At 55.6% G+C, this 23,914-nt stretch overlaps 2 protein-coding genes across 3 annotated transcripts; one reads left to right on the top strand and one right to left on the bottom strand.

The window, feature by feature from the left end:
- Window positions 1–1,122: 1,122 nt before the first annotated feature.
- Window positions 1,123–18,994, bottom strand: DUOX2 (dual oxidase 2). Of its 2 annotated transcripts, XM_054715547.1 has the most exons (34): window positions 18,925–18,994; window positions 18,571–18,660; window positions 18,221–18,385; window positions 17,524–17,711; window positions 17,136–17,337; window positions 16,824–16,990; window positions 16,330–16,390; window positions 16,097–16,193; window positions 15,564–15,654; window positions 15,190–15,292; window positions 14,506–14,669; window positions 13,753–13,928; window positions 13,431–13,549; window positions 12,943–13,080; window positions 12,612–12,725; window positions 12,222–12,424; window positions 11,802–11,987; window positions 10,246–10,471; window positions 10,073–10,166; window positions 8,195–8,378; window positions 7,733–7,736; window positions 7,577–7,646; window positions 7,067–7,150; window positions 6,175–6,353; window positions 5,857–6,087; window positions 5,593–5,692; window positions 4,859–4,908; window positions 4,447–4,574; window positions 4,068–4,221; window positions 2,714–2,943; window positions 2,291–2,449; window positions 1,788–1,943; window positions 1,553–1,681; window positions 1,123–1,252 (listed from the first exon to the last, which is right to left on the bottom strand). In XM_054715547.1, exons 1-34 carry the CDS (start codon window positions 18,992–18,994, stop codon window positions 1,130–1,132), a joined length of 4,635 nt encoding a protein of 1,544 aa, XP_054571522.1. In that variant the 3' UTR covers window positions 1,123–1,129. The 2 variants fall into 2 exon arrangements, with proteins under 2 accessions (XP_054571522.1, XP_054571521.1); XM_054715546.1 differs by lacking the exon at window positions 7,733–7,736 and having other exon boundaries at window positions 8,197–8,378.
- A 1,027-nt stretch (window positions 18,995–20,021) lies between these two features.
- Window positions 20,022–23,790, top strand: DUOXA2 (dual oxidase maturation factor 2). Its single transcript, XM_008143090.3, has 6 exons — window positions 20,022–20,168; window positions 21,439–21,496; window positions 21,770–21,904; window positions 22,165–22,378; window positions 22,808–23,022; window positions 23,387–23,790. The coding sequence occupies exons 1-6, from the start codon at window positions 20,022–20,024 to the stop codon at window positions 23,578–23,580; spliced, it is 963 nt and encodes a 320-aa protein (XP_008141312.2). The 3' UTR covers window positions 23,581–23,790.
- The last annotated feature ends 124 nt before the right edge of the window (window positions 23,791–23,914 follow it).

Raw genomic sequence — 23,914 nt, 5'->3', positions numbered from 1 at the left:
CAGCTCCTCCCCGTAGGTGCCTGGGTCCCCCGAGTGTCCCCAGAAACTGGATTTCAGAGTGGTCAGGAGCTTGTCTCCCTGCGGGTTGAAGAAAAGCCGCGCACCCAGCCGCCCGCCGCCGGCCCGATTCGCGTGCCTCCGTACCTCAGCTTTTCAGCGATTGTGTTCCTTTCTCTTCTTAGTTGTAAATCTTCCACTCAGCCAGCTTTCCCGTGGTTCTGGGTGGTAGACGTTTTTGTCTTTTAGTTGTATATTTGAAATTGTTGTGTGAGGCAGCAGATTAGTTGTTTAACTATGCCGCCATCTTGGTTCCTCCCTTGTGTGTGTGAATTTTTTTTATTGTCTAAAGTTTTACATATGTTTTCTTTTTCCCCAATTGACCCCCCACCCCCAGCCATTCCGCCCCAGTGTCTGTGTCCATTGGTTATACTAATATGCATGCATACAAGTCCTTTGATTGCTCTCTACCCCCCTCACCCCCGATTTGTCTCTGGATCTATTCTTGTCCATCAAATTATGTTGATCATTATATCCCACATATGAGTGAGATCATGTGATATTTATCTTTCTCTGACTGGCTTATTTCGCTTAGCATGATGCTCTCCAGTTCCATCCATGTTTTTGCAAATGGTAAAAGTTCCTTCTTTTTTATAGTGGCATAGTATTCCATTGTGTAGACGTACCACAGTTTTTTAATCCACTCATCTGCTGATGGGCACTTAGGCTGTTTCCAAATTTTAGCTATTGTAAATTGTGCTGCTATGAACATAGGGGTGCCGATGAGATTTTTAAAAAGTTTTTATTGATTTTAGAGAGAGAGGAAGGGAGAGAGGGAGAAAGAGAGAAACATCCATTGGCTGCCTTCAGCACACCCCCTACTAGGGATGGAGCTGGCAACCCGGGCATTGCTTTGACTGGAATCCAACTGGTGACCTTTCGATGCACAGGATGATGCTCCACCAACTAAGCCATACAGGCCAGGGCTCCTCTCCCTTCTCAGAGCGTGGGAGATGTGGATGTGGGGTAATGAGGGAGCGGCTCTTCAACTGAGGCCAGAAGTGAATTCTGGCCAAGAAACTGCCAGGTGGGCTAGTCCTCAGAGAAGAAGCAGGCACCAGGGAGGGTGGGCTCAGAAGTTCTCATAGTGGTGCATGAAGTGAGCCTGGTCCTGCCTGTTGATGAGCTGACAGGCCTTCTCTACATTCTTGGTCATTCCTGGAGGGCCGCAGCTGAATACCCCGATCTTTCGTACCTGTCAAGTGTATGTGGGAAGAATGGTTTCAGAAAGAAGGGGCCTGCAGGCTTGAGAGGCTCACTTTCAGGAGGAAGCTGCTTCTGAAGCCTGGCTGGAATGACCAGGGCATCAACCCCAGACGACAAGGAGGAGACTTGAGCTGAAGATGGGAAGGGGGTGGGGAGTTTAAGCCTTCCTTATCTTGGGGCCAAGTTGGGGGGTAGGTTTCCACTCAAGATAGAGCTACAGGGTGCTTACAAGTCAGGATGTCCTGGTGGGGAAGGCCAAAGTCCCAAGATGGGTGAGGTTGGGACTAACCTTTGGGTGAACCTCCTGCAGGGAGTTGAAGAAGGGCTCAAAAGGGGGGCGACCAAAGTGGGTGACGGAGCGCAGGCCCGTGAACAGACTCCGGTTCAGCACCTTCTGGAAGTGCCGCTCACAGATGTACTGGTAGAAGAATGAATGGAGGAAGAAGGTCAGAGCCAGGCAGAACCAGGGCAGCTCCTAGCCTAGATGGTGACCCACCCATCCTGCCTGGCCGGCCCTGACGTACCAGCATGGTGGTCCTGAGGTCGAACTTCTCAGCCAGCTGGGTGATGTAGATGTGCACGGACACCAGGTCCTGGTGGTCATTCTCCTCCACCTCCCGGATGATGTCAGCCAGCCACTCGAACTGCCGCTGGGTCCGTGTCACCCAGATGAAGTAGATCTGGGGACACATGGCTGGAGCTGAGGACTCAACTCAAGGTTCCTCCACCCCAGGTGCCTTCACCTGAGCGGCTAGGAAGCCCCAGATTCCCCACAGACACTGTTCCTCTGTCAGGACCCACAAGCTTGGCCCAAGGCTTCTAACCAACAGATCCCAGCAGAGGCCCTTCTGGCTATATACTTCCCACCCTCCCTCAAAACATTTGGCACGTAGAAAACTGGTTATAAATGGCCCTGGCAGACCTAGTGCCTATGAGCCAGGGGCTTTTTCTAATGCTACTCTGTTGTGATGTGGGAACACAGTCCATCTATTCGGATTCCTTTGAAGAATGGGAGAGAGACACTCACCTTTTTACAGAGCATTTGGCTGCCCAAGGATGACTTGAAGACCAGGTCTTTGAGGATGGAGGCAAAGGGGGTGACCCCAATGCCCCCTCCCACCAGCACTGACACCTCAAATTTATGCCACTCCTGGTGGCCCTCTCCAAATGGTCCATCAAGGTACAGCTGCCAACAGAAGGGGGAAGGGATGAGCCTAGACCTGCCCCAGCTCTGAGGCTAGATATGGGGTGGGGAGGGGGAGGGGGGTGCAGGCAGTGGCGGGAGTATAAGGAGAAGAAAGATACAGGTACATTCTAGCCTATTCTGAGGCAAACAGCCCTCTCCCAGCTTGGCCTTGAGGTATCTGGTGCTTCCAGTCTCAGGGAGGGGGAGGACAGAGACACATCTGCTGATGCCAGAGCCCCCAAAGTGGTTCCCAATCATGGGCACCTTTGGGTATCTGGCAGAGCCGTTGATCGGGGGTGAGTAGATCTCCCTGAGGCGAGTGGTCCAGGGCCCTGCCACCCGGATGTGCAGGCTGAGCGTGTCCTCATGGGGTGCAGAAGTCAGTGTGAATGGGTGGTACTCGGTGGTCCCCAGTGCCAGGCAGGCGATCCGCACCCACTGTCCTGACTTGTACTCAAAGCCTTGGGGCCGCTGGAACTGCAGGTGGGTCACTCCTGGGGTCGTGGGCAGAGAAGGGCAGGGATCAGAAGGCTTGCTTCTGGAACCTGAGGACTGGCAGGTACCCTGTCCTCTCCACATGCCTGAGGCACAGGGAACAGTCACATGGTCTGAGCAAGTTGGGCTCCTGGGGCTGGGAGTCAGAGGACCCCCTCCTCTGTTTCCTGGGTAACATGAGAGCTTCTCTGCTCCCCTGTTGCAGCCCCTCTTTTCTCTCAGCTCTCTCTTCCCACATAGGGCTCAGGTCCGAAACCACTGTCCTGGATATAAGCCTACTGGGTCAGGGGACCTCAGGTTCTCCAGGGGCCAACTCAGTACTTACCAGACCTCCACTGTTATAGCTGTGTCTGCACACCTCCTGCACTATCACTTACGTTTTTTCTTTGAATTGACTTACTTTGTCAATTTGATTTACCTTGACAACTAGGTTTAAGTCACTAAGGTAGGTGGAAAACCTATATCATGTCCTCTAAATAAAAGGCACCATGTTTTGTCAAATTTTTTCTGGATAACCTTTGTGGCCTAACCACAGCTGAGCCTTAGGCCTGTTTTCTCTTTGCTGAAAAGGAGATTTGCAAGTATTGGAGAGTACAAAAGCCATACTAACACCATGTTACAACTTTGTCCTTAAGTAATCTTGATTGAAATAAAGTAGAAATGAGGTTAATTTTCTTACTATGTGAGTCCTAAAGGTTGGATGGTTCCTTGACACCTAAAATCATCTTCATCATCCTCTACAATGATGTGAATGCCCACTTTAGCCAGCACTGGCTCTCAACAACAGAGTCTCACAATCAGGCCGTTGGCCTATCTCTGAAAGAGGATTTTTCTGCAAAATTGGGTGTGAAAGGGATATATGGTTTCCTGCCCTGCACCCAGGCCATACATGTGGGGGTCTTTCTTTTCCTTAAACGCCTTAGTCCGCACTTTCAGCTATCTCTTTTCATAGTCACTTCTCACTGTCTACAAGTCCTCCTGGGATTGCATTTGCATCAGGAACACTGCAGGGGTCCCAGAGAGGCTATCTCAAGGTGGAGTAGGAGGCCTGGGAAGCTGTCGTCCCACACACCCTGAGTCGACTTCCTGTGCTCCCCACCCAGGGTCAGGCCAGGCCTGGTACCTGAAGGCAGCAGCTCGGCCTTTACCACGCTGATCTCCACCTTCTTCCGGCTCAGGCTCACCAGCTTGTCCCCCCCATAGATTAGTGCCGGGACCAGGAAGTAGATGTGGAAACGAGGCAGCTGGATCAGGCCGAAGCTGCCATGGATGATGATCTGGAGACACAGCCAGTTTGTGTAGCTGAGGCCCAGCCAGGCCCCCTTCCTGCCCTCCCCTTGCCCAGATACGTTCTGCTTGGGCCTTGGGCCTGGGCTGGGTAATGGGGATGGAATTGGCTTCAGGTCTCAGATCTCAAGGTCTAAGTTTGAGATCTTGTGTCCAGTTCAGCCTGCTCCCCCTCCCATCATGAGTGCTCATTCCTGCCCAGAAAAGTCCCTCACCAGGATGTAGAGCAGGATGTAGAGGTGGTGGGTCAGCCAGAAGCCCCGGAAGCTGCGGCGCCGGAAGTGGTGGGAGGCGAAGACATACATGATGGCCAGGACCAGGAGCAGAAGCACTCCCGTCATACCTGGAGGTATGGGATGCAGGGACAGAGAAGCGTCTCAGCACTTCACCCTGGACTGAGAATGCAAAGAGCATTCCCCCCATTCTACCCTCCTTCCCTGACCTCCCTCATCCCTCCCTAGGTCCCAGGACAGCCTGCCTGAGGGGGCTGCAGCTGGGGCTTGTCCTGGAGGCTGGAAAGGGAATCGCTGATTATTATACACACGTGTGTATTCATGGGAAAATGAAGACAAAAGCAGAAGTCCTCAGACCGTACCCCCAGTTCCCTCACACAGCCCCACTCCTTACCTGGGACTGTCTGGAAGAACCACCAGTAGAACTTCTGGGGAAACTGGGACCTGTGGGGCAAAGGCACATGGGACCTCTGGCTGGCGCAGGAGGGGCTCCGCCACTGTCACAACATGATTCTCTTCCTGCCGGCCCTGATGGCGGAGATGACTGGGCCTCCACCCAGAGGGCCCACCATCCTTCCAGGGAACATGCCACCCAATCTCCCGCAGTTCCATCCTCTGCTCTCTCAGCAATGCCTCCTCCAGTGTTGTCCTGAACTCTCGTACTGCGCCTGATCTTTGCTTCCTTCAGTGCTTGGTTCATGTTCTATAAGTCCAGTGAGGGCAGGGGTATGTGTTTTGCTCAGTGCCCTATCCCTATGCTCAAACAGTGCCAGGCACATAGTCAATGTCCAGTAAGTATTTGCTGAGTGATTGCATGTGCTTTGGCTCCTGGATGGCCACATCAAATGTGCTCCATAAATGTTTGCCCGGTGAATGGCTAATAGGCTGAGATGCGTGTCAGGTACGTGTGGGAAAGAGTCTCCAACTTCATCTCCCAAACTCCTTTCCTGGCCAATCATGGCCAGCTTCCTTCCTGAGGCTGAGGAATTCCCCTCTCAGCTTCCGCATGGAGGCTGGCATCTCACCCTCACTCAGTGAGGGAGTGGAGTGTCTGGGACCATCTATTTCTTTTCTATTACACCCTTGGATGTGCCCAGGTGTCCCCAGGGGACCCTCCCCAGAACTGACCCATCATTCACAAAGACGCTGGGGAAGATGCAGGCCAGCAGGCTGAGGGGGCTGACTGAGAAGATGTAGACATTGACCACGTGGCCAGCGCTGTGCAGAACTGAAAGAGACAGACCATTAGAGATGCCACCCTGGGCCAACTCCAAGGGAAAGAGGAGGAACAGGGGGAGAGATGGAAGTAAAAGTAGTTCCAGTCACCTCACTATTTCCCCCACAGCTAGTCCCAGGGGGCTGCAGCAATGAGATTACCCAGGAGCCACGTACCAGCCAGGACAACGGCAGCCATGGCGATCCAGCGATGGAAGTCCACGGCGGCGTCGAAGGGCACGTAGCGGTTGAGGAAGGTCTCCCGCAGGAAGGTGATGAGGTTGCGGCACATGGTGAGCAGGATGTAGGAGAACATGAAGGAGATGCTGGCGGCCGTGCCCCGCGACAGGATGATGCCCACAAAGGTGGTCTGTGCAATGCCCGAGGGGGGCGAGTCAAAGGCGTAGTCTGGGGACAGAGTGGGACGCTGAGGAGCGGGAAGAGCAACCAGGGGGCTTCTCTTTGCCCGTCACTGCCCCAAACCAGAGCTCGTACAGTAGGCGCGCTCTGCAAACAGGCCCGCACAGATGGCTGAGAAGACCGCGATGCACACGATGTGCCGCCGGTAGTTCTCCACGAAGCGCTTGTACTGCTGCAGCTTCTGGGCCAGCAGGCCCCTCTGCCTCTTCTCCTGCAGCGCCTCCGTGTACAGCGGCGGAGAGGCCACCGCTGCCCTGCAGCCGGGAAGGCAGGTAGCTGTAAGGTCAAGGCACCCTGGCTTCCACTAAAGGTCAGCCCGGCCGGTGTGATTCCGTGGTTGAGCATCGACCTCTGAACCAGGAGGTCACGGTCCCATTCCCTGGTCAGGGCACACGCCTGGGTTGCTAGCCCCCAGTGGGGGACGTACAGGAGGCAGCCGATCAACGATTCTCTCTCATCATTGATGTTTCTGTCTCTCTCTTCCTCTCCCTTGTTCTCTGAAATGGATAAAAAAAATGTATTTAAATTAAAAAAATATCACCCCATGAAGGAGACCGGGTGACTCCCTGGGGGACAGGATGGGCTACAAAATAAGCTTTTTTTTTTGCCAAACCTTTGCCTCTCATCTTTATTTGTTTTATCCGCCCCCTCTTTTGTCTCCCCGCTACTGTACTTCCTCTTCCTCCTGTCTGCTCTGTCCTTCCCTCTTCCTGCTCCCTGCACAGGTTTCGCTGCTCTGCCCAAAGCAGGCAGGAGCCAGGAGACTTGGTGTCGCGTCTGAGTGCCAGATTCTAGCCTGGAGATTAGGATATTGATCACTTGACTCTGTAGCCCTCCAATCAAGTTAGGTACTCATGGAGTAAGACACAGGATGGTCTCTTGTGTGTCAAAGTGGTATGGGCAGAACCCAAAGACCCTGAGATCTCTCCCCATGTCTCCTGGGCCCAAGGGTCTAGGAAACACTCACTTTTTGCCAAACCTCTTCTTCAGCCCGGGGCCTCCCAGCTCTGGGGCTTCTGAGGCAGGGAGCCCCACTCCCTGGGAGCAGGAGCTGAGAAAAGGAAAGTGGGTCTAGTTCTCCCCTTGTCTTTGCAGCCAGAGGAGAACTGCCAGGTCAGAGCTTGGGGATGGGGTGGGGTGGGGCAGGGGTGATTCTTATAACCGATCCTGCCCACACAACCTGCCCATAAAACTGGTCAGAGAGTAGCAGACAGGAGACAAGGCAGAATGAATAAATATGATCTGGCCATCTGTTCTATAGACTGGTTCTGTCCAGGAGTGGCAGGAGAGAGCCAGGCTCCTGAGCAGCATGGGGTGTGGGAAGCAGTGGAATTTGGGCTAGGACTGGCCATGCACTAAGAGTAACTTTCATAGGTCAATGTCTGACCACAGGGTCAGATTCAGCCAGCTCTACTTTCTTCATTTCTTTGCAGGGTACCTGGCCAAAGGGATTTCCCAATGCCCCATTCCTTCTCACCGTTCTCCAGGAGTTCGAGTGATGAATGAAACTCGACAGCTGATCCTTGGTTTAAAGATGTCTCCAACACCTGGAGAGAAGAACAAGAGGCTTCCCCATGAGGTCGGTGGGGTGGGGTGGAGTGGGATGGAAGACTGTCCCTCCAACATCACCCACTGCCCTCTGGGAAGGGTGCCATGGCACGTGCCAGTGACTTGGTCATGTCCTCATCTCCTGCTCCAGCTTTGTTCCCCTCACTCCCCACACTGCACACAGGGCAGCCACTGCTAGACAATGTGGCAATGCTGTGTAACTAGGAAAAGGAACCCTCTCCAGGTAGATGCCTGGGCCTGCAGATCCTTTGTGTAAAGAAAGTAGTGCCTTTTCCTCTGGCCAGATACAATCCAGACCAATGCACATGGCTTGGTGAGCAGAATGTAGGCTGGATTTCGGCTCACTCTTGAATCCTCAGCGGGCATTTTTGTGCAGGGCTGTATTACACCCTTGATTACACATGCCTGACTCAGTGCTAAGCACCAAGGACTAAGAAAGAAATGAGATCTGGGTTCTATACACCAGGAAGTCTCATTTTGAGGACACACCCTTCCTTGACTCTGACCATCCCTTACATACTCACACACCTTCACCTCTGACGCAGAGCTGCGTGCGGCGGAGCTCGCTGTCATGGTCCCGCAGCATGAAGTGGAAGTCCTCCCATGTCAGCTCCTCCTTGTCCTGGAAGCCCGACTCCCGGAACATGGACTCCACCACCTCCGCCAGCTGGGCCTTGGACAGGCAGTTGTTGGAGATCTCGATGAAGGACCTGGGAGAGGACCAGAGAGAGCAGCCTGTTACCTGGTGAGGTCAGGCTCAGGCAGGTGCAGAGTGGGGCGGGCCATGGATGATCTAATGTTGTTGCCCGTGACCCTGGAAATAACACTGAGAAGATATTCAGCCAGCCTGTACCCAACACTAAGCTAGGTGGGGTGACCACGAGCTCAAAAGGCAGAACAAAACTGAAAATGACCTTGACCAATGAAAGATAGCAACCTTCAAACAGGGAGACATCTACAGCTGGGACGAATGTCCACTTAGTGTAGGGACATATCCAGGTATGCCATGGTGCCGTGACAGGGTCTCTGCCTCTGACGGGGGTCTCTCTCATATTATGTCTCCCACACCATCGCTGGGCTCCCCCTTTCACAGTCCAGTGGGGGCATAGAAAACTGGGGGGAGGGGGCGGGAGGGGGGAGAAGATATAGCTGGAATGGCTGCTGCTTCTTTGTGCCAAAACCTCAAGGCACAGGCAGGAGTGTTTCCACACCCACTCTGACAGCACCCACAGTGGCAGAGCAGTAGCCATACTCTTTCCTTAAGCTGTGCTTTGGGGTGAAACTATGAGCCCAGGAGAAAAAGAGCTTTTCCCACACGGCACAGCAAGCACTGCCATCACACTAAAAAACACATCATCCCACTGAGACTGAGGAAGGTCCACACACTGAGTATAGGATGAGAAGGTGGAAGCTCATGCCTTGGGGGCAGGGACCCTCTCCTAAATCCCCTAGGATGTACTCTGGCCTGGGCCTGCAATGGCACACCCAGCGAGGTACAGACTGCAGTCAGCTAACTTGACCCCATCCCTTCTAGAAGCCCATGTCCAGTTGTGGTATCTGGACTGTGGGAGGGATGTGGCAGTCAAGGGGAATACAGAAGTCAATGGGAAGGCTTAAAGGGGGAGAACATTTAAAAGGTCCTGAGCTATTGTAGGCATTCTATCCATTCATTTGGTCATTTATTCCATCTTATTCAGTTAACCACGTATTGAATGCCTGTTATGTGCCAATCACAGCATAGAGGAGGTGCATTCAGCAGGAAACAAAGAAGGCATGAACCCCATCCTTATGGGGCTGAAGGGGACTGTGTTACTGGAGCATTGTCTTTAGGAATAAGAAGTCTCAAAACTGATCTTTATCAAGACACTACAACCTGAAATGGCTTAAGGAGCAGTAAGAGAGGAGGGTCAGAAAATAGAGGAACTGTGTGTTCCTCCTCCTGCTAATCAGGGTGATTAATATTGGAAGAGTGACTAAAGTTGTCCATGTTCCATCCACCTGCGATTTCACTGTACAGAGCAGTGTTAGGCATGCTGCAGACTTCACAAAGATCCAAAAGCATCCAGAAGGGGTTAGTGGACTTTTGTTAGTGGTCACATTAGGGTTGGTTGTGGTTTTGTTGTGTGTGTGTGTGTTTTTTCTAACTAGGGAGGGAGAATTCTCTGGCTGATGTGAAAGTGCAGATATTGACCCTCCTGGAGCAAAGTTTGGGAATGCTAAGTGAGAAAGCTTATACTGGGGACAGAAGGGTCAAACTTTTGAAGCTGACTGCTCTGAGAGTCTAGGACACACTGAGGGCCAGCTCTCAGTGGAGGCTGCCTCCTTGTCTACACTCCTCTGACCTGACTTGTTTTCCTGTTGAAAACATCAAGCAGTCTCGGGGCTAGAAGGGCCCAGCCCGTACCGCATCATGGTGAAGAATTCCTCCTTGGAGAGAAAGCCATTTGCATCCAGGTCATACATGGTGAACATCAAACGGGACTTGTCCTCTGGGGAGCCTGGGAAGAGAAAGGGGGATACAGGTCATCTCTCTGCTGAAAGAACCCTGGCTCCTGGGTTGGCCCACCATCCCCCTACCTTTCATGAAGACCACCAGGATGTCCAGGAACTCCCGGAAGGACAGGTAGCCATTGCCATCTTTGTCAGCCAGAGAGAACATGGACTCCACAAACATGTCCTGGGGCTTGAGGCCCAGGGACTCGGCAAACTCAGCCCTACTCAGCTCACATGTCAGGGCCTCTCGTACCTTCTGTGACGAGTCCAGGGGCAGAGCCCCTGCATCAGCCTGGTCGATGTCCAGCACCTGTACCCAGGCAGCAGGAGCGGGAGGGAGAGAAGGAAGTGAGGCCTGGCTGAATGCAATTCAGTGACCCTTCACATCTCTCCAAAGTCCAACAAAGAAAGGGAAGCCCTGGTGGCTACTCCTAGTCCTCAGATATACTCCTGACTTGGTCCCCTGCTCCCCTGTAGAGGGAGTGGCTTCAATCTCTAGCATTTTCTCCCTGGGCCCAAGATCCAGGAACTTTATACAGTAGGAATGGTGCTGGGTCTGGCTGGGAGCAGCAAGGGGCAAAGTTTGGGAATGCTAAGTGAGAAAGCTTATACTGGGGACAGAAGATGTAGTTGACATGGGTGGACAGGCAGGAAGAGGCTAGAGATATGTTCTCTTACCAATTCAGACAAGCTGCCATGTGCCTGATTTGGTCTCTGCCACATTATTCAAAGATTTTAAAAGTCATTTATATGCAGCAACCATTTGTTAAATGTCTACAATGTACAGTTAAGTCCTCACTTAATGTCATCAATAGTTTCTGTGACTTTAAGCAAAATGAGGTACAACAAAACCAATTTTACCATAGGCTCATGATACAAGCTTGAGTTAAGTTCCTGTCATCTCATCAAAGCTATCAGAAGATCTGCTGTACCAAGGATTTGGGCTAAACACTACATAGGACAGTGTTTTTCAAATGTTGGAGTGTATCAGAATCCCGCCCTGACCGGTTTGGCTCAGTGGATAGAGCGTCGGCCTGCGGACTCAAGGGTTCCGGGTTCGATTCCAGTCAAGGGCATGTACCCTGGTTGCGGGCACATACCTAGTGGGGAGTGTGCAGGAGGCAGCTGATTGATGTTTCTCTCTCATCGATGTTTCTAGCTCTCTATCCCTCTCCCTTCCTCTCTGTAAAAAATCAATAAAATATATATTTAAAAAAAAAATCCCTTGGCGGGTTTATGGGCCCCACCCTCAGAGAACCTGATTCACTAGATCTGGAGCGAGGGGAGGGGGGTAAGGGCTGCTAAAGATTTACATTTTTAACAAATTCCAAGTTCAGGCTACTGCTGTTGGTCTAGAGGCTACACTTGGAGAACCACTGGTGTAGATTGTCTCACTGAATCCTTACAACAACCCAATGGGATGAATCCTACTTTAATAGGCTGTTTTATAGATGAGAAAACTAAGATACAGAGCAGAGGTCATGTGATTTGCCTAAGGTCACACAGATAGTGAGTGGCAAAGCTAGGATGTCTCCAGCCCACAGAGCAGAAGCTTAGTTCACCCATATAGAGTCCTATCAGACCAAAGTTTCCTCCAACCCATGGGTTGGTCCTATCTTCAAAAGGCACGGCCATAGCACCTGGGCAAAGAGGTGTCTAAAGAAGACTTCCAGGATGCGGCCCCGCTGCTGCTTGGTCACAGCCTTCCGGAACAGCTCATTCTCGCCCATCTCAGCCACGTGGAGGCCCAGAGCCCAGTGCACACAAAAGCCTTGCAGATGCTGCACGAAGGTTCCTCGCTCCTCCTCGGAGTTGAACAGCAGCACCTGGGTGGGAGGAAGGTTGAGCCAATGCTCAGAGCTCGAGCTTCTGGTTTAGCCTCCCCTCAGAGAACCTTAGGTTGGGGGGCAGGTGAGTGGCTCAAGAGGGTCAGAAGGAGGGTCAGGGGACCTCTGAAAGGAGTGCCCCTCCCACCATCAGCCTTCACGATGAGCTCTGTAGCTAAGAAGAGGGTGACTTGAGAGGACTCGCTGTGAGAGGGGAGGCAGGATGGGCCATACCAGGTCATACTCCTTGGGGATCTTGAGCAGCAGGGTGCGACGTCCACGGTTGCTGGACAGAATGAGGTTGACCTGCTGCAGGGGCCGCAGCTGGATGGTGCGCAGCACAGAGAGACGCCTATCCAGAACCTGAAGACACCTGTCCGGGAGCAGCTGAATGGTGATGGGGTAGCTCTTCTCCCTAGGGCCTGGCCACTCCATCGCTGTGGAGGAGAAGATTGGGCAGAGCAGTTCAGCAGAGGTCCCCAGGCCCCTGCCCTCAGGCCAGTTCCACTCTACTGGTCAGAACAGGCATCCCAAAATCTGGCTTTCTCCCCACATTTGTAACCTGGTTCTCCCCCGCTCTTCCTCCCGCCCCCACCTGCTCCCTCCTCCTCAGTCCCATCTCACCTGGTACTCCATCTTTGGCTGCCTCCCTCTTCATACTCTCTTTGCCTTTCTTTTGTAACCTTTTGAGTTCTCGGCTCCGGAAATGGGCCACCAGCCCAGAGATAAGCAGACTCACTGAAGGGGATCAGAAGGAGCCAGTGGGTAGGGGAGCCCCTCACCTGAAGCTTTACTGAGGCTTGGCTGCTGCCCCTCCTTCCCAAGGCCCATTGTGCTTGGCTTTGACTATACCGAGAAACTAGCCCTGCAAGCCAGCAGGTAATGAGGGGCAGGGACAGACTGTGGGAAGGGGGAGGCAGGAGAAGAGAGATGGGTGAGGGGGTGAAGGGCCCACCTAGAGGAAGACAGCAAAGAGCCACGATGGTGATACCAAAACCAGGACCACTGCCCTTGAAGTAGTCAAACACGATCATGGGCACACAGGGTGGCAAATCATCAGTTGTGAGCTGCCAGGGCTGAGGACACGGTGCACCTGAGGGAGAGAGCACAAAAGAATCTCAAAGCCTGAGGGTCCTACTCCTTGGCCAAGCATCCTCTCTCTCTCCTGTGAAAAACCAGGTACCCTCCTCTCTCCCAGGCTCGCCTCACTGGAACATGTTCCCCTCCAAAAGTCCCCTTCCATATCCCATCTCGCACCACTCACCACAGCTTGCAGCCTGCAAACTAGTCTAGTCTCTAGTGGGGGAGATGGCCTAATGCGGGCCTCCTAGACTAATACAGAGGGGGCTGCCTGGTGCCTGGCTCCCTGGACAGCACCAAGTGATCCCCAAACCTTGGTCCTTTCTCTAGCAGCCATCTCTTGTGTTCTCCCAGGCCACCTACCTTCATGCCAGATAAAGACATTCGGCTGCAGGGCACTGGGGTCCACGTTAGTGACAGCCACCAGCACGTCCCGCAGAGTGGTGTTTCTGATTTCTGCAATTTCTTCCCTGGAGAACAGCCTAAGTTGGAGAAAGCCAAGGATATTTGGGATGAGAAGGGGTTGTAGGCCTCTAGCAATCTCAGCACCAGGTACCCAGGTGAGGAAAGAGACCCAGAGGGTCTGGGGAGAAGGTGGGGCCAGCTGGGAATCAAGGGCCCAATGGGACTGTTTACAGGCAGAGGGTCTGGGCCCAAGCCCAAGTGGGAGCCAGGCAGGCCTTACCCATTCCTGGTGTTCTCAAACCAGTAACGGTCACCATCCCGCAGACGCACAAACTGGTCTAGGACTATGGCGCTGAAAAGGGGCCCGGGGTCCCCCTGGCTCTCCAGGAGTCCCCCAGGGAGTAGCTCCAGCAGGGACAGGTCGTGGTTGTACAGGGCAGCTGTGGCTTCCAGCACCTGGGGAACCACAGGAGGTGAGGTATGTGTGTACACATGTGTGTCTATGTGTTGGGGAGGGCAGCCACTCTTGCCCCATCCCTCAAACATAGAACCCCATCAGCTACTTGGCTTGCTGTTCAGGCCTCTTTCTAGGCAGCCTCCTCGGTTGGTGGCAAATCTTGTGGGAGGATCAGTGTATCCCTGCCCAAGGTGAGACCACTGTCAAATGCCTAAGGATATACCTTGTGACCATCGCTACCCAGACTGCCTGGCCCCAATGATTAGCAGCTTCAGAGTCACCCAACTCTTGGGGAGGAACCCCGCAGGAATAGGACAATGGCACCCACCCAGGGGCCACCCTGCAGGAATGGTACAATGTAGTGATGAGGAACATACTCTGGAATCAGGCGGCTGAATTTAAATCCTGCATCTATGAGTGGCTTCACAACTATGTCATTGACAAAATGGGGATAATAGTAGTATCTACCCTACCACATTCCCAATGTACATTAGACGAATTACATGTGTAAAGGACCGAGAACGGTAGGGCCACAGGAAAGCTTTAGTTGCTATTATTATCATTACTATTCCTGACCTGGGCGTCCACATTGGGGTTGAGGTAACTCCAGTTCTTCGGGTTCTCTAAACCCAAGGCTAGCAGAGCTTGACTGTAGCTGGGCAGCCCCATATCCCTGCCACGTTGGATGCTGCTGGCCACGTAGTCTGTGCGGGAGAACTTGCCAGAGCCAGGCCAATAATCTAAGGAGAGGAGAGGACCAGACAATAGGCTCAGTCACTTCAACCCTTCTTTGCCCAATAGCCTCCAATTGGGCTGTTGGCACCACCTTCCCCCCCCCCCCCCACCCCTGCCCAGCACTTGTCTACATGTGACTGTATCCATATCATCCTTGCCTTGGTGTGGAGTCCATGTCATCATGTTACAAGAGACTTTTTCTGCTAAGTCTCTTCCCCTAAGACTCAAGACTGTTTTAGTTACCCAGCAGAAAAGTCCCTAGCCTATACCTCCTTAATGTCAAGACAGGACTGAATGAAAACCTTTAGAGACCTAAGCATTGAAGAGATTGTGGTGCCGCCCTTCCCCCACATACTCAGACATAGGCAATTTAGAATAAAAACAACATTAAACTGTAAGTGGCTATTTGCAGTGTATCTCTGTCCCTGCACTGTAGGTACCATAGTTCTACCTGTTGATTAACTCAAAAGAATCCCCAGGCTGCCAGGCCTCTGGGCCCCTTTCCCTTCTGGTTCCAGAGCTCACCCCTAAGATCTTCAACCACTATCCTGTCCTCCATCTCTGAAATCTGGGAGGCCATTCCCAGCAGCAGTTGATTCACTGCCTGGGCACTGTTCAGGTTGGGGTTCTGGAAATAAACAAGACTCTCAGTCAAGGTAGGCTTTCAGGTCCCTTCCCAAAGCCCAGCCCCTCTAACCTTGGACCACAGGACAAAGGTCCCTTGGCCAGTCCCAGACTCTCTTGAGCTGTTGTCCCCAGATAATTTTCTGATCACTCTACCCTTCATCTCCCACCACCCTGGAGCAGCAACACTCGAGAATTGGAATTGTTGCTTTCCCCGGCCTATGTAATGAAACTGACCTTGAGCCACTTTCCCTTGACCCTGACCCCAGGCTGACCTCCCGAGTCCAGTAGCTGTTGCAGACTCTGAGAGCTGGGGAGATGCCAAAACCCTTGTTGGTGATCTTCTGGAAATGACAGCTGGCATTTCTGAAATAGGGAATCAAGAATGTGGTAAGGGGATTCAGGGGAAGAAGCTAAGTTGGGATTGAGTTAGGTGAGGGTTTCAGAGGGGGTTGGCCAGGTCTGAGGGATGGTCCCTGAACTTCCTTGAAGTTCTGGCAATGTGTGTGGATTGAAGATAAAGGTTGCTCTTTGTCCACACAGGGTGGGAAGGGAAGGAGGGAAAAGGGTTATCCAGCTGATGGACAAATCCTGCTCTCAGCAACTGAAGTTCAGTCATTACAAGGAGCTGGGGAGATTTCCCTGTTAAGGCTGAATCTCCTGTCCCAGGGTCCTGTTTTAGGACGCCAAGGTCTGCTTCCTTCAGGTCATTGTAGAGGTGTGTAAAAAGCTCCAGGACCCCAGGCCCTCTAATTCACCACCTCTGCCAGTGCTGTGCCTCCTTTCCCATCACCAGCCTCTCCCTCACCTCATGTAGACGCCAGGGGGCACCATGGTGGACAGGAACTGTTCAGAGGCTGCCAGGAACTCTGGAGAGATGCTGGGGTCCAGGAAAGGGCGGTACCCTGCCCCATGGGAGGAATAGGAGAAATAAACTCCTTAACCCTCCATCCTCCCATAACAGGCATCCACCTGTCTTCTTTCCGCCTATGGAGCCCAACCACAACCTCCCCTCAACACAGGTGCCCCCCACGCCCTCACCTGTATATTCTGGGGGTGTAGTCTGCAGGAAGCTGGGCAGCCACTCATACAGAGCAATGTTCTGAGGGTCAAGAAAGAGGAAAGGTGGAGCGAATGCTCCAGCTGCCAGGCCAGGAGGGATCTGAGCCCAGGGAAGGCTTCAGTGGGAGAGGACGACCAGGCAGGGGCAGTCATGGGAAAGGCAACTCAAATGGGAGGGGAGCTGAGGCCTCTCCCCACAAGGAACAAGGGATTTGGGGGTGAGGGGTGGGGGGACACAGCTACATCTCTTGTGTAAATGGCACTTTGCCTCTCTATCACTCCTAGACTTTAGCTCTCCACATGAGCAGGGGGTCCTGCGAGCCAGGGAAGGCGGGTCACCCGGTCCTGGTCACCAGCTGTCCAGTAAAGGGTGTTTCTGGGTGGCCGATGTCCACGGATGGAGGGCTCTGCAGGGGAGCAGAGTCTCCGTGGAGCAGGACATGAGGGTGGGTGGGGAGGGCCGTGTCACTGACCTGGTAGGTGGCAATGACCCTCTTGCGCGCGTGCTGGAACAGCTCCTCGTCCCCCCAGCGCGGGTGCTCGCGGGCCAGCCTCTGTGCGCACAGGTTGTGGTAGCGGAACCAGAGCAGGCCCAGCGCCTGCAGGAAGGGCTCGCGGTTCCCTCGCTCTGCCCCGAAGGCTGCCTCCGTCAGGGGGACGCAGGAGGGAGAGGAGCGGCGGTGTGACCCGGGGGAGCGCCCCCGCGCACCCCCCAGCCCGCGCCGCCCCGCAGCCGGCCCTGGCCGCCCGCCCCTCCCGCGCCCCTGGCGGCCCCGCGGCCTCACCGTACAGGCCCCGCGGCCCGCGCTGTCCCGTGGCGGGGTCGGGCGCGCTCCACATGAGCAGGGGCTCCTGCGCGTCCCGGGGGAAGGCGGGGTCGGTCCCCGACGCCAGCTGTCCCCCAGAGAAGCTCCGCAGCGCGTCGCTCCAGGAGTGCGAGGAGCCATAGATGGCGCTGCCGTCCAGCCAGCCCGTCACCTCGTTGGTCTGACAGGTCAGCAAGGGGGTAGCTGAGGCGGGTAAGGGGTGGGGGGGGGGGGGGCAGGACCAGGGCCAGGCGGGTGTCCGTGGGTGGGGTGGGGGATCCTCTCCCCGCACGACCTGCCAGACCTGGAGCCCAGAGCCCCACCTGCCTGGGACCCCGCTCCTGCCCCGCCAACTGCCCAGTCTCACCAGGTCCCGGGGGTTGCTGGGGCTCTGTCCGGTCTTGGGGTCCCAGCGGCTCCTCTGGAAGGGCAGCACCACGTCCCCGCGCTGGTCGGGGTCGAACACGGGGTCTCCGGGCGGGACCCGGATGTTGAGGAACTCGGCGGGGCAGCCAGGTCTCTCTATGCTCACCAGGTCCGAGAGCACGTGGTAGCCTGCGTGCGAGGGGTGCAAACTGGTGAGAATCGCCACTTCCTGTGGCCAGATTTCTCAAGAGCCAAAAGGCAGATGTTTGAGTGCAAGCTCTACCCACAGCTCTGTGGCTTTTTTTCTGTTCTGCCAAGTTGTTGTGATAATCAATATAATTAATATAAGCCCCTCCCCAGCCAGTCCCCATCTCCTAGTAGGTCCTTCCACCTCCCCTCCGTCTAGCGGGGGTGGGGGTGGGGAGGGGTGGGGATAGGGAGAGCATGATCATATTGAGAGGAGAGCATGGCAGGGGACTCAGCTCCTGAGAACTATAACGGAGGTCCAGTGGCACTCCTGGGTTTGGAGTAAGGGGTAAAAGGAATTTTATGGGAGCAAAGATCCCTGAATGGAAAGCCCAGATCCCTCTGAGATGAAAAAAGTCTCGTGCTGCTTAGTGGGGGTCGGGGTGTGTGGCTGTGGGCCTGCAGAGGGGCTTCAGTGGGTCAGCCCTCGTGTTTTCCCACATTGCCCTCACCAAAGAAGACCCCCAGCACGGTGCGGTTGCGGCGGGATGCCAGCCCGGCTCTGCCCCGCGTGGCGGCGTCGCTGAGTCGGCGCGGGTTGGGCAGCTGCGGCTCTCCCAGAGCTTGATACACACCGTCCGCGTAATTGGCTGGTACGAGGCGTCGCAATCGGCAGCCTGCAGGAAACAGGCTGTGTTAGAGCACTCAGTCCCCAACAAGCCCCGAACTTTGCCCTGCTCTTCCCTCACCAGTGACAAGACCCCCCTCCCTAGTCTCCTGGCCCCGGGAATGCACAGGAGTTCCCTGCGCAGGCAGCCAGGAGGCTGCGGTGCGCTCTCACGTTCTCCGCGCCTGGACGCACCTGCCGCGCCTCGCTGGTGGTGCCTCAGGTTGTTGAACCAGCCGTCATAGCGCTGCACTTCCCAGGGCAGTGAGAGTGCGTCCTCGCCGCCTGTGGGTCAGAGAGTGGTCCCCTCAGTGCTAGCCTCCCTGCGATGCCCCGGGTACCCGAAGACCTCAGCCCATGCTTGATCTCGCCGAGCGTCCCCAACCCGACCCAAGTGGCTATGCCTGCGCCGCGTGGAGGCTGCGCTGGGAAGTTTCCCAGCCTGCTGAGCACGATCTTCCAGCCTCAGGGAACCGCTTGACTTCATTTCTCCCTTCCCTCAATCCCAGAGCTACTGAGTGACATCTCGGGAGGGCACCTGATGCTTACCCGCCAGATGCAGGGATCCAGTCAGTAGAGCTCCCAGGAGCATCAGTGTCTCTGGTCTTGCGTGGAGCATGCTGAGCCTGCAGCCTGGGGAATAGGAGGTGGTATGTGAGGGACCAAAAGCTGGCGTCCCCAAAGCCTACAGCCGGCACAGAAGGAGGAGGCATCAGCTGTTTTCACTTCTGGAGCGAAGCTTTTAGAAGCATTACCAAAAACCCGCATCGGCACGCTCTTTTGGGTGGACGGCGGCGGACGTGGCAGCCCTCACCTCCCCCGCCGGGGAACTGCTTCTCCTAGAAAGCAGGAAAGCAGGGAAGGGAAAGGGGCTAGTAAGCTGGAGGCCAGGACATGCAGCACCTCAGACTCCGAAATGAATGTCTGTGCATGGACTGGAGGGATGGGAAGATCAAGCCCCAAGCCCCGGTCCAACCTCTGGTTGAGAGCCCCTGTCGGGATCGGAAGGTTTTTCCCCTCTTGGAATCTTTGCTTTTTATGCTCAGCATCCTGCCTCCACCACCCCATTCCCACACCCACTCACCAGCTCAGCCTCCCCGCTGCGCTCTCACCCAACTCTCTGGGTCCTCTGAGGCACGTTGCGCGGGTGTCCACTCTGGCTAGACCGGTTACAGGTGTGACCATCTAGACGCTGGGCTCACCCCCTGCAGAGGAGGCAGGTCTCCTCTCATTTGCATAGCGACCGCCTCCTCTCATTTGCATGATTTCTTCCTGGACAGATCCCCTTTCCTAGCCCCGACGCTGCTTGGCGCGCTGCCCACGCAGCTATAAAAGGAGTCAGGGTCCCGAGCGACTTCCAAACGCAGAGCAAACCCGCAGAGCCGCGAAGGTGGCTGTGAGAAATAATTCCGTTTTCCCGCCTACCCGATTCCTCCCGGGTCAACCCCGAGCATTCGAGGGCAGCGCTTCCCTGCCCAGGGGCGCAGACTTGACCAACCCCTTGGGTCTTGCCTTAGCACGCTAGGGGCGGGGTAAGGAGAAGTGGAACTCAGGCTCCGACGCCGCGGACGCGCTCTCCCAGCTCAGGCCGGCTCCGCTCCCGGCTGGCCCGCCTGACAACGCACAGCGCCCGTCCTTGTTACAGCATGACGCTCTGGGATGGCGAGCTGCCTTTCTACCCCCAGTCCCGGCGTGCCGCTGGCTTCAACGTCCCGCTGCTCATCGTCATTCTGGTGTTCTTGACCTTGGCTGCCAGCTTCTTGCTCATCTTGCCCGGGATTCGTGGCCATTCGGTAAGGGGGTGCTAAAAGCTGGGGTCCGGGGACGTCGTGGACAGCTTGTTTCTGGAGGACCCAGGACAGATTGAGACTGCAGCAAGGACTTCCATGGAATAGTCAGACAAGCATAGATGGGGCAGACCCAGAAGTCTAGTGCAGCAAGCACCCCTTTCCAAGGACAGGAAGAGGTCCCATTCTAGACATCCTAGGGATTGGCCCAGTGGGTCATTCAGGAGGCTGCTGTAAAGAGTAAGTACCCACCCTAACCGGTTTGGCTCAGTGGATAGAGCTTCGGTCTGCGGACTCAAGGGTCCCAGGTTCGATTCTGGTCAAGGGCATGTACCTTGGTTGCGGGCACATACCCCAGTAGGGAGTGTGCAGGAGGCAGCTGATCGATGTTTCTAACTCTCTATCCCCCCTCCCCTACCTCCCCCTTTCTCTCTGTTAAAAAAATCAATTAAAAAAGAGAGAGAGAGAGAGAGTAGGTACCCACCTGCGGCCCATTCTAGTTTATGTGCTGGCTAGCCTCCTCGCCTCTCCCCCTACTGCAGCTCCATTCCTCCCACTCCCACTCACTCCTCCCCAGAAAGACAGAAACTAGCAGCTCAGACTGCTGCGTTTCACTTGTGTGCTGGGTATATGGATGCCCCTATCCTAAGGATTCAGACACTTCCACACAGGATTCAAAGTTGTAGCCAACTGAATACTTCCCTTAGGCTCCCATCTCTCTCCAAGAACCTAATTTGTTTTTCAAGTCTTGGAGGACCTAGCCTCCCTGGGTCTTGTCCTGCACTGGTTTCCTGGGAAACCAAGGAATACCTGAGAGGAGTGTTCATACCTCTTCTACTTGGCCACCAAGCCCAGGGCCTCCCTCTCTTGGGGGAGGTGACCCCTCCCTGCCTAGCACTTCTGGACTCATTGAGCCTTTCCAGAGCAGTGACCTGAGCAGATGGAACCAGGCCCAGGAGCCAGGTAGCTGGGCAGGGGGGGGGCGGGGTGAAGGTTGCAGGAGAGCACCAGGCAGGGAGAGATAGCCCACTGCAAGGTGGACTGGGAAATGGGGTCGGGGAGATGTAAGCACAAGGTCAGAAAACATCAGAAATGCCAGTGGCTCAGAGGGACTTGCACGAAAAGCAAGTCTGACTTCAGCCTCAAAACACCAGGAATGCAACTGGGAAAAGGACTTGCGGCAAGAGAGGGCAGTTGCAGGAGCACTAAATATCCAGGTGGCATGGGGACTCTGGTTGAACAGTACCCAGGCCTGACCCCGTGCCTGTTCCTGCAGCGCTGGTTCTGGCTGGTGAGAGTTCTCCTCAGTCTGTTCATCGGCGCAGAAATCGTGGGTGAGTGCGTGGTGCAACCGATGGGGAGGGGACCTGGGGCGGGGAAGGAGGCTGGCAGAGGGCACCTGGGAAAATGGAGAACTGGGCTTCCCTCCTCCTCTGTCCATTCTCCAGCTCTTTCTAGTGCCCACTCTTCGGTTCCTACCATGTAGACCATATTGGACCTCCACTCGCATCTCTCTTCACAGTATCCCTCCTTCCATCACCACTCTCCCAGTTCCATCTCCCCAGTCCTTCCCCTAAGCGCCCCCCACCCTGTGCCTCTCCTCACAGCGGTGCACTTCAGTGCCGAATGGTCAGTGGGGAGAGCGAACACCAACACATCCTACAAGGCCTTCAGCGCAGCCCGCGTCCGAGCCCATGTGGGTCTGCACGTGGGCCTGGAGGGAATCAATATTACACTCACAGGTGAGGGGGCTGGGCGACGCGAACTTCTGGGGTGAACAGACCCCACGGAGGGGCTGGGGGTGGCGGGAGTGTGCCGGGGGGCAGCTGCAGGACCTCTCAGGTCTCACAGGGTCCTAGAGCTCGGGGTCCCCTTGCATTTGTGTCTTCCCCAACCGCTGCCAAACCCGTTCCTCTCGTGCCTCCGCTTTACTCTCCGAACCCACTTAGTTTTTACGGGTCCGGGGCTGGGCGCGGCCCCGTGACCCCGCCGCCCTCCGCAGGGACCCCAGTGCAGCAGCTGAACGAGACCATCGACTACAACGAGCAGTTCAGCTGGCGCCTGGGCGAGGACTACGCGGAGGAGTACACGGAGGCGCTGGAGAAGGGACTGCCCGACCCGGTTCTCTATTTGGCGGAGAAGTTCACCCCGAGCAGCCCTTGCGGGCTCTACCGCCAGTACCGCCTGGCGGGGCGCTACGCTTCAGCCACGCTGTGGTGAGCGCTGGCGGGAAGGCGCCGTGCGTGCGTGTGTGTGTGTGTGTGTGCGTGTGTGTGTGTGTGTGTGTCTGTGTGTCTGTGTGTGTGTCTGTCTGTGTATGTGTGTCTGTGTGTGTCTGTGTGTGTGTGTGTGTGTGTCTGTGTGTCTGTGTGTGTGTGTCTGTGTGTGTGTGTGTGTGTGTGTGTGTCCAATACGCTCAGATGAGTATGATTGTCCCTCGGGTCAGAAGGTCAGGACCGCACAGACCGTCGGAATCTCCCAGAGCCTCATCAAAGGCTGGGATCCAGCTACACGCTGTGGGGGTTCCCCCTGCACTTCCGCCACGCCCCCCCCGCCCGGGGGTTTGGGCCTGGGGCAGGGACCCAGAGGCCGCGGAGGCCGCGGGCCGGGAGGAGCGGGCTCGCAGCACAGCGCTGTCCCCGCAGGGTGGCCTTCTGCCTCTGGCTCCTCTCCAACGCGCTGCTCTCCATGCCGGTCCCGCTCTACGGAGGCCTGGCGCTCCTGGCCACCGGCGCCTTCGCGCTCTTCGCCGTCTTGGCCTTCGCCTCCATCGCCAGCGTGCCGCTCTGCCCGCTGCACCTGGGCTCCTCCGCGATCACCAATCACTACGGCGCCGCCTTTTGGGTGACGCTGGCCACCGGTGAGGACCAAGCGACGGGCCCGGGGCGGCGGGGGAGAGGGACGGGATTGATGCCGGTTGCGCGCTTTCCAGTTGACAAAGTGAGGTCGCCTGCGTTACTGTTTTGCCCCTCTCGATAGTTGGCGGAGGCAGGCTCTGCTGTGCCCATCTTGCAGCAGGGTGTGGCGTCTCGCCCAGTTAGCACTCGAACTCTTGTGTCATGCAATCCATATTAGAGGGCCTTCTGCGTGTGTGTGTGTGTGTGTGTGTGTGTGTGTGTGTGTGTGTGTAAGAAATGGGAGGGGTGGCTCCATGGGGGAAGGGGGCAGGCCGGGTTCTGTCCCGGAGCCCTGACAGCCCCTTTTCTCACGTCGGCGCCGCGCAGGCGTCCTGTGCCTCTTTCTAGGAGGGGCGGTGGTTGGCCTCCACTGCGCTAGGCCCAGCGCTCTTCGCACCTTCTTGGACCGAAGCGTCAAGAACGGCGGTAACCAGACGAGAGGGGGCTCGCCTCTCAGCCTCAACAACCCATCCTACAAGCAGTTCGGGGCCTCCGACGTAACGATCAGTACTAACCTGTGAAGGGGACTCCAACCTCGGACACCTACTCCGCCCCGGTCCCCCCCGGGGGCAGAGGTTCACCCCGAGAAGGCCTTGCGGGCTCTACTGCCAGTACCGCCTGGCGGGACACTGCCCTGGGGTGCTCCTCCTTTCCGCAGTGGGCGGCCTCAGGCGTGCGCCTTGCACCCAAGTCTCCCAAGATGAGCTGCAAATAAATTTTTCCCTTTTGTTTTTTTTTTTAATACGTTTCTCCGTTCATTTCCATGGCTTCTCCAGACTCTTGTGGGACACGCGCCCTCGGGAGACTTCGCTGGGCTGCAGGCAGCCAGAGAACATTTTCTTTGCTTGCCACCCG

This window comes from Eptesicus fuscus, chromosome 5 (assembly GCF_027574615.1).
Source record: "Eptesicus fuscus isolate TK198812 chromosome 5, DD_ASM_mEF_20220401, whole genome shotgun sequence".
NCBI lineage: Eukaryota > Metazoa > Chordata > Mammalia > Chiroptera > Vespertilionidae > Eptesicus > Eptesicus fuscus.
The sequence above is the reverse complement of the archived record's forward strand: the minus strand, read 5'-3'. Positions and strand labels throughout refer to the sequence as shown.

What these genes read in the sequence shown, in the direction of transcription:
- DUOXA2 (XM_008143090.3), top strand. Translation starts at nt 20,022, where the DNA reads ATGACGCTCTGGGATGGCGAGCTGCCTTTCTACCCCCAGTCCCGGCGT. An exon ending in CCGGGATTCGTGGCCATTCG is followed by an intron (nt 20,169 to 21,438) that starts GTAAGGGGGTGC and finishes CTGTTCCTGCAG; the next exon opens with CGCTGGTTCTGGCTGGTGAG. An exon ending in CATCGGCGCAGAAATCGTGG is followed by an intron (nt 21,497 to 21,769) that starts GTGAGTGCGTGG and finishes CTCTCCTCACAG; the next exon opens with CGGTGCACTTCAGTGCCGAA.
- DUOX2 (XM_054715547.1), bottom strand. Translation starts at nt 18,994, where the DNA reads ATGCTCCACGCAAGACCAGAGACACTGATGCTCCTGGGAGCTCTACTG. An exon ending in ACCCCAATGTGGACGCCCAG is followed by an intron (nt 13,929 to 14,505) that starts GTCAGGAATAGT and finishes GTGGTTCCCCAG; the next exon opens with GTGCTGGAAGCCACAGCTGC. An exon ending in TGCAGGAGGTTCACCCAAAG is followed by an intron (nt 1,253 to 1,552) that starts GTTAGTCCCAAC and finishes TACACTTGACAG; the next exon opens with GTACGAAAGATCGGGGTATT.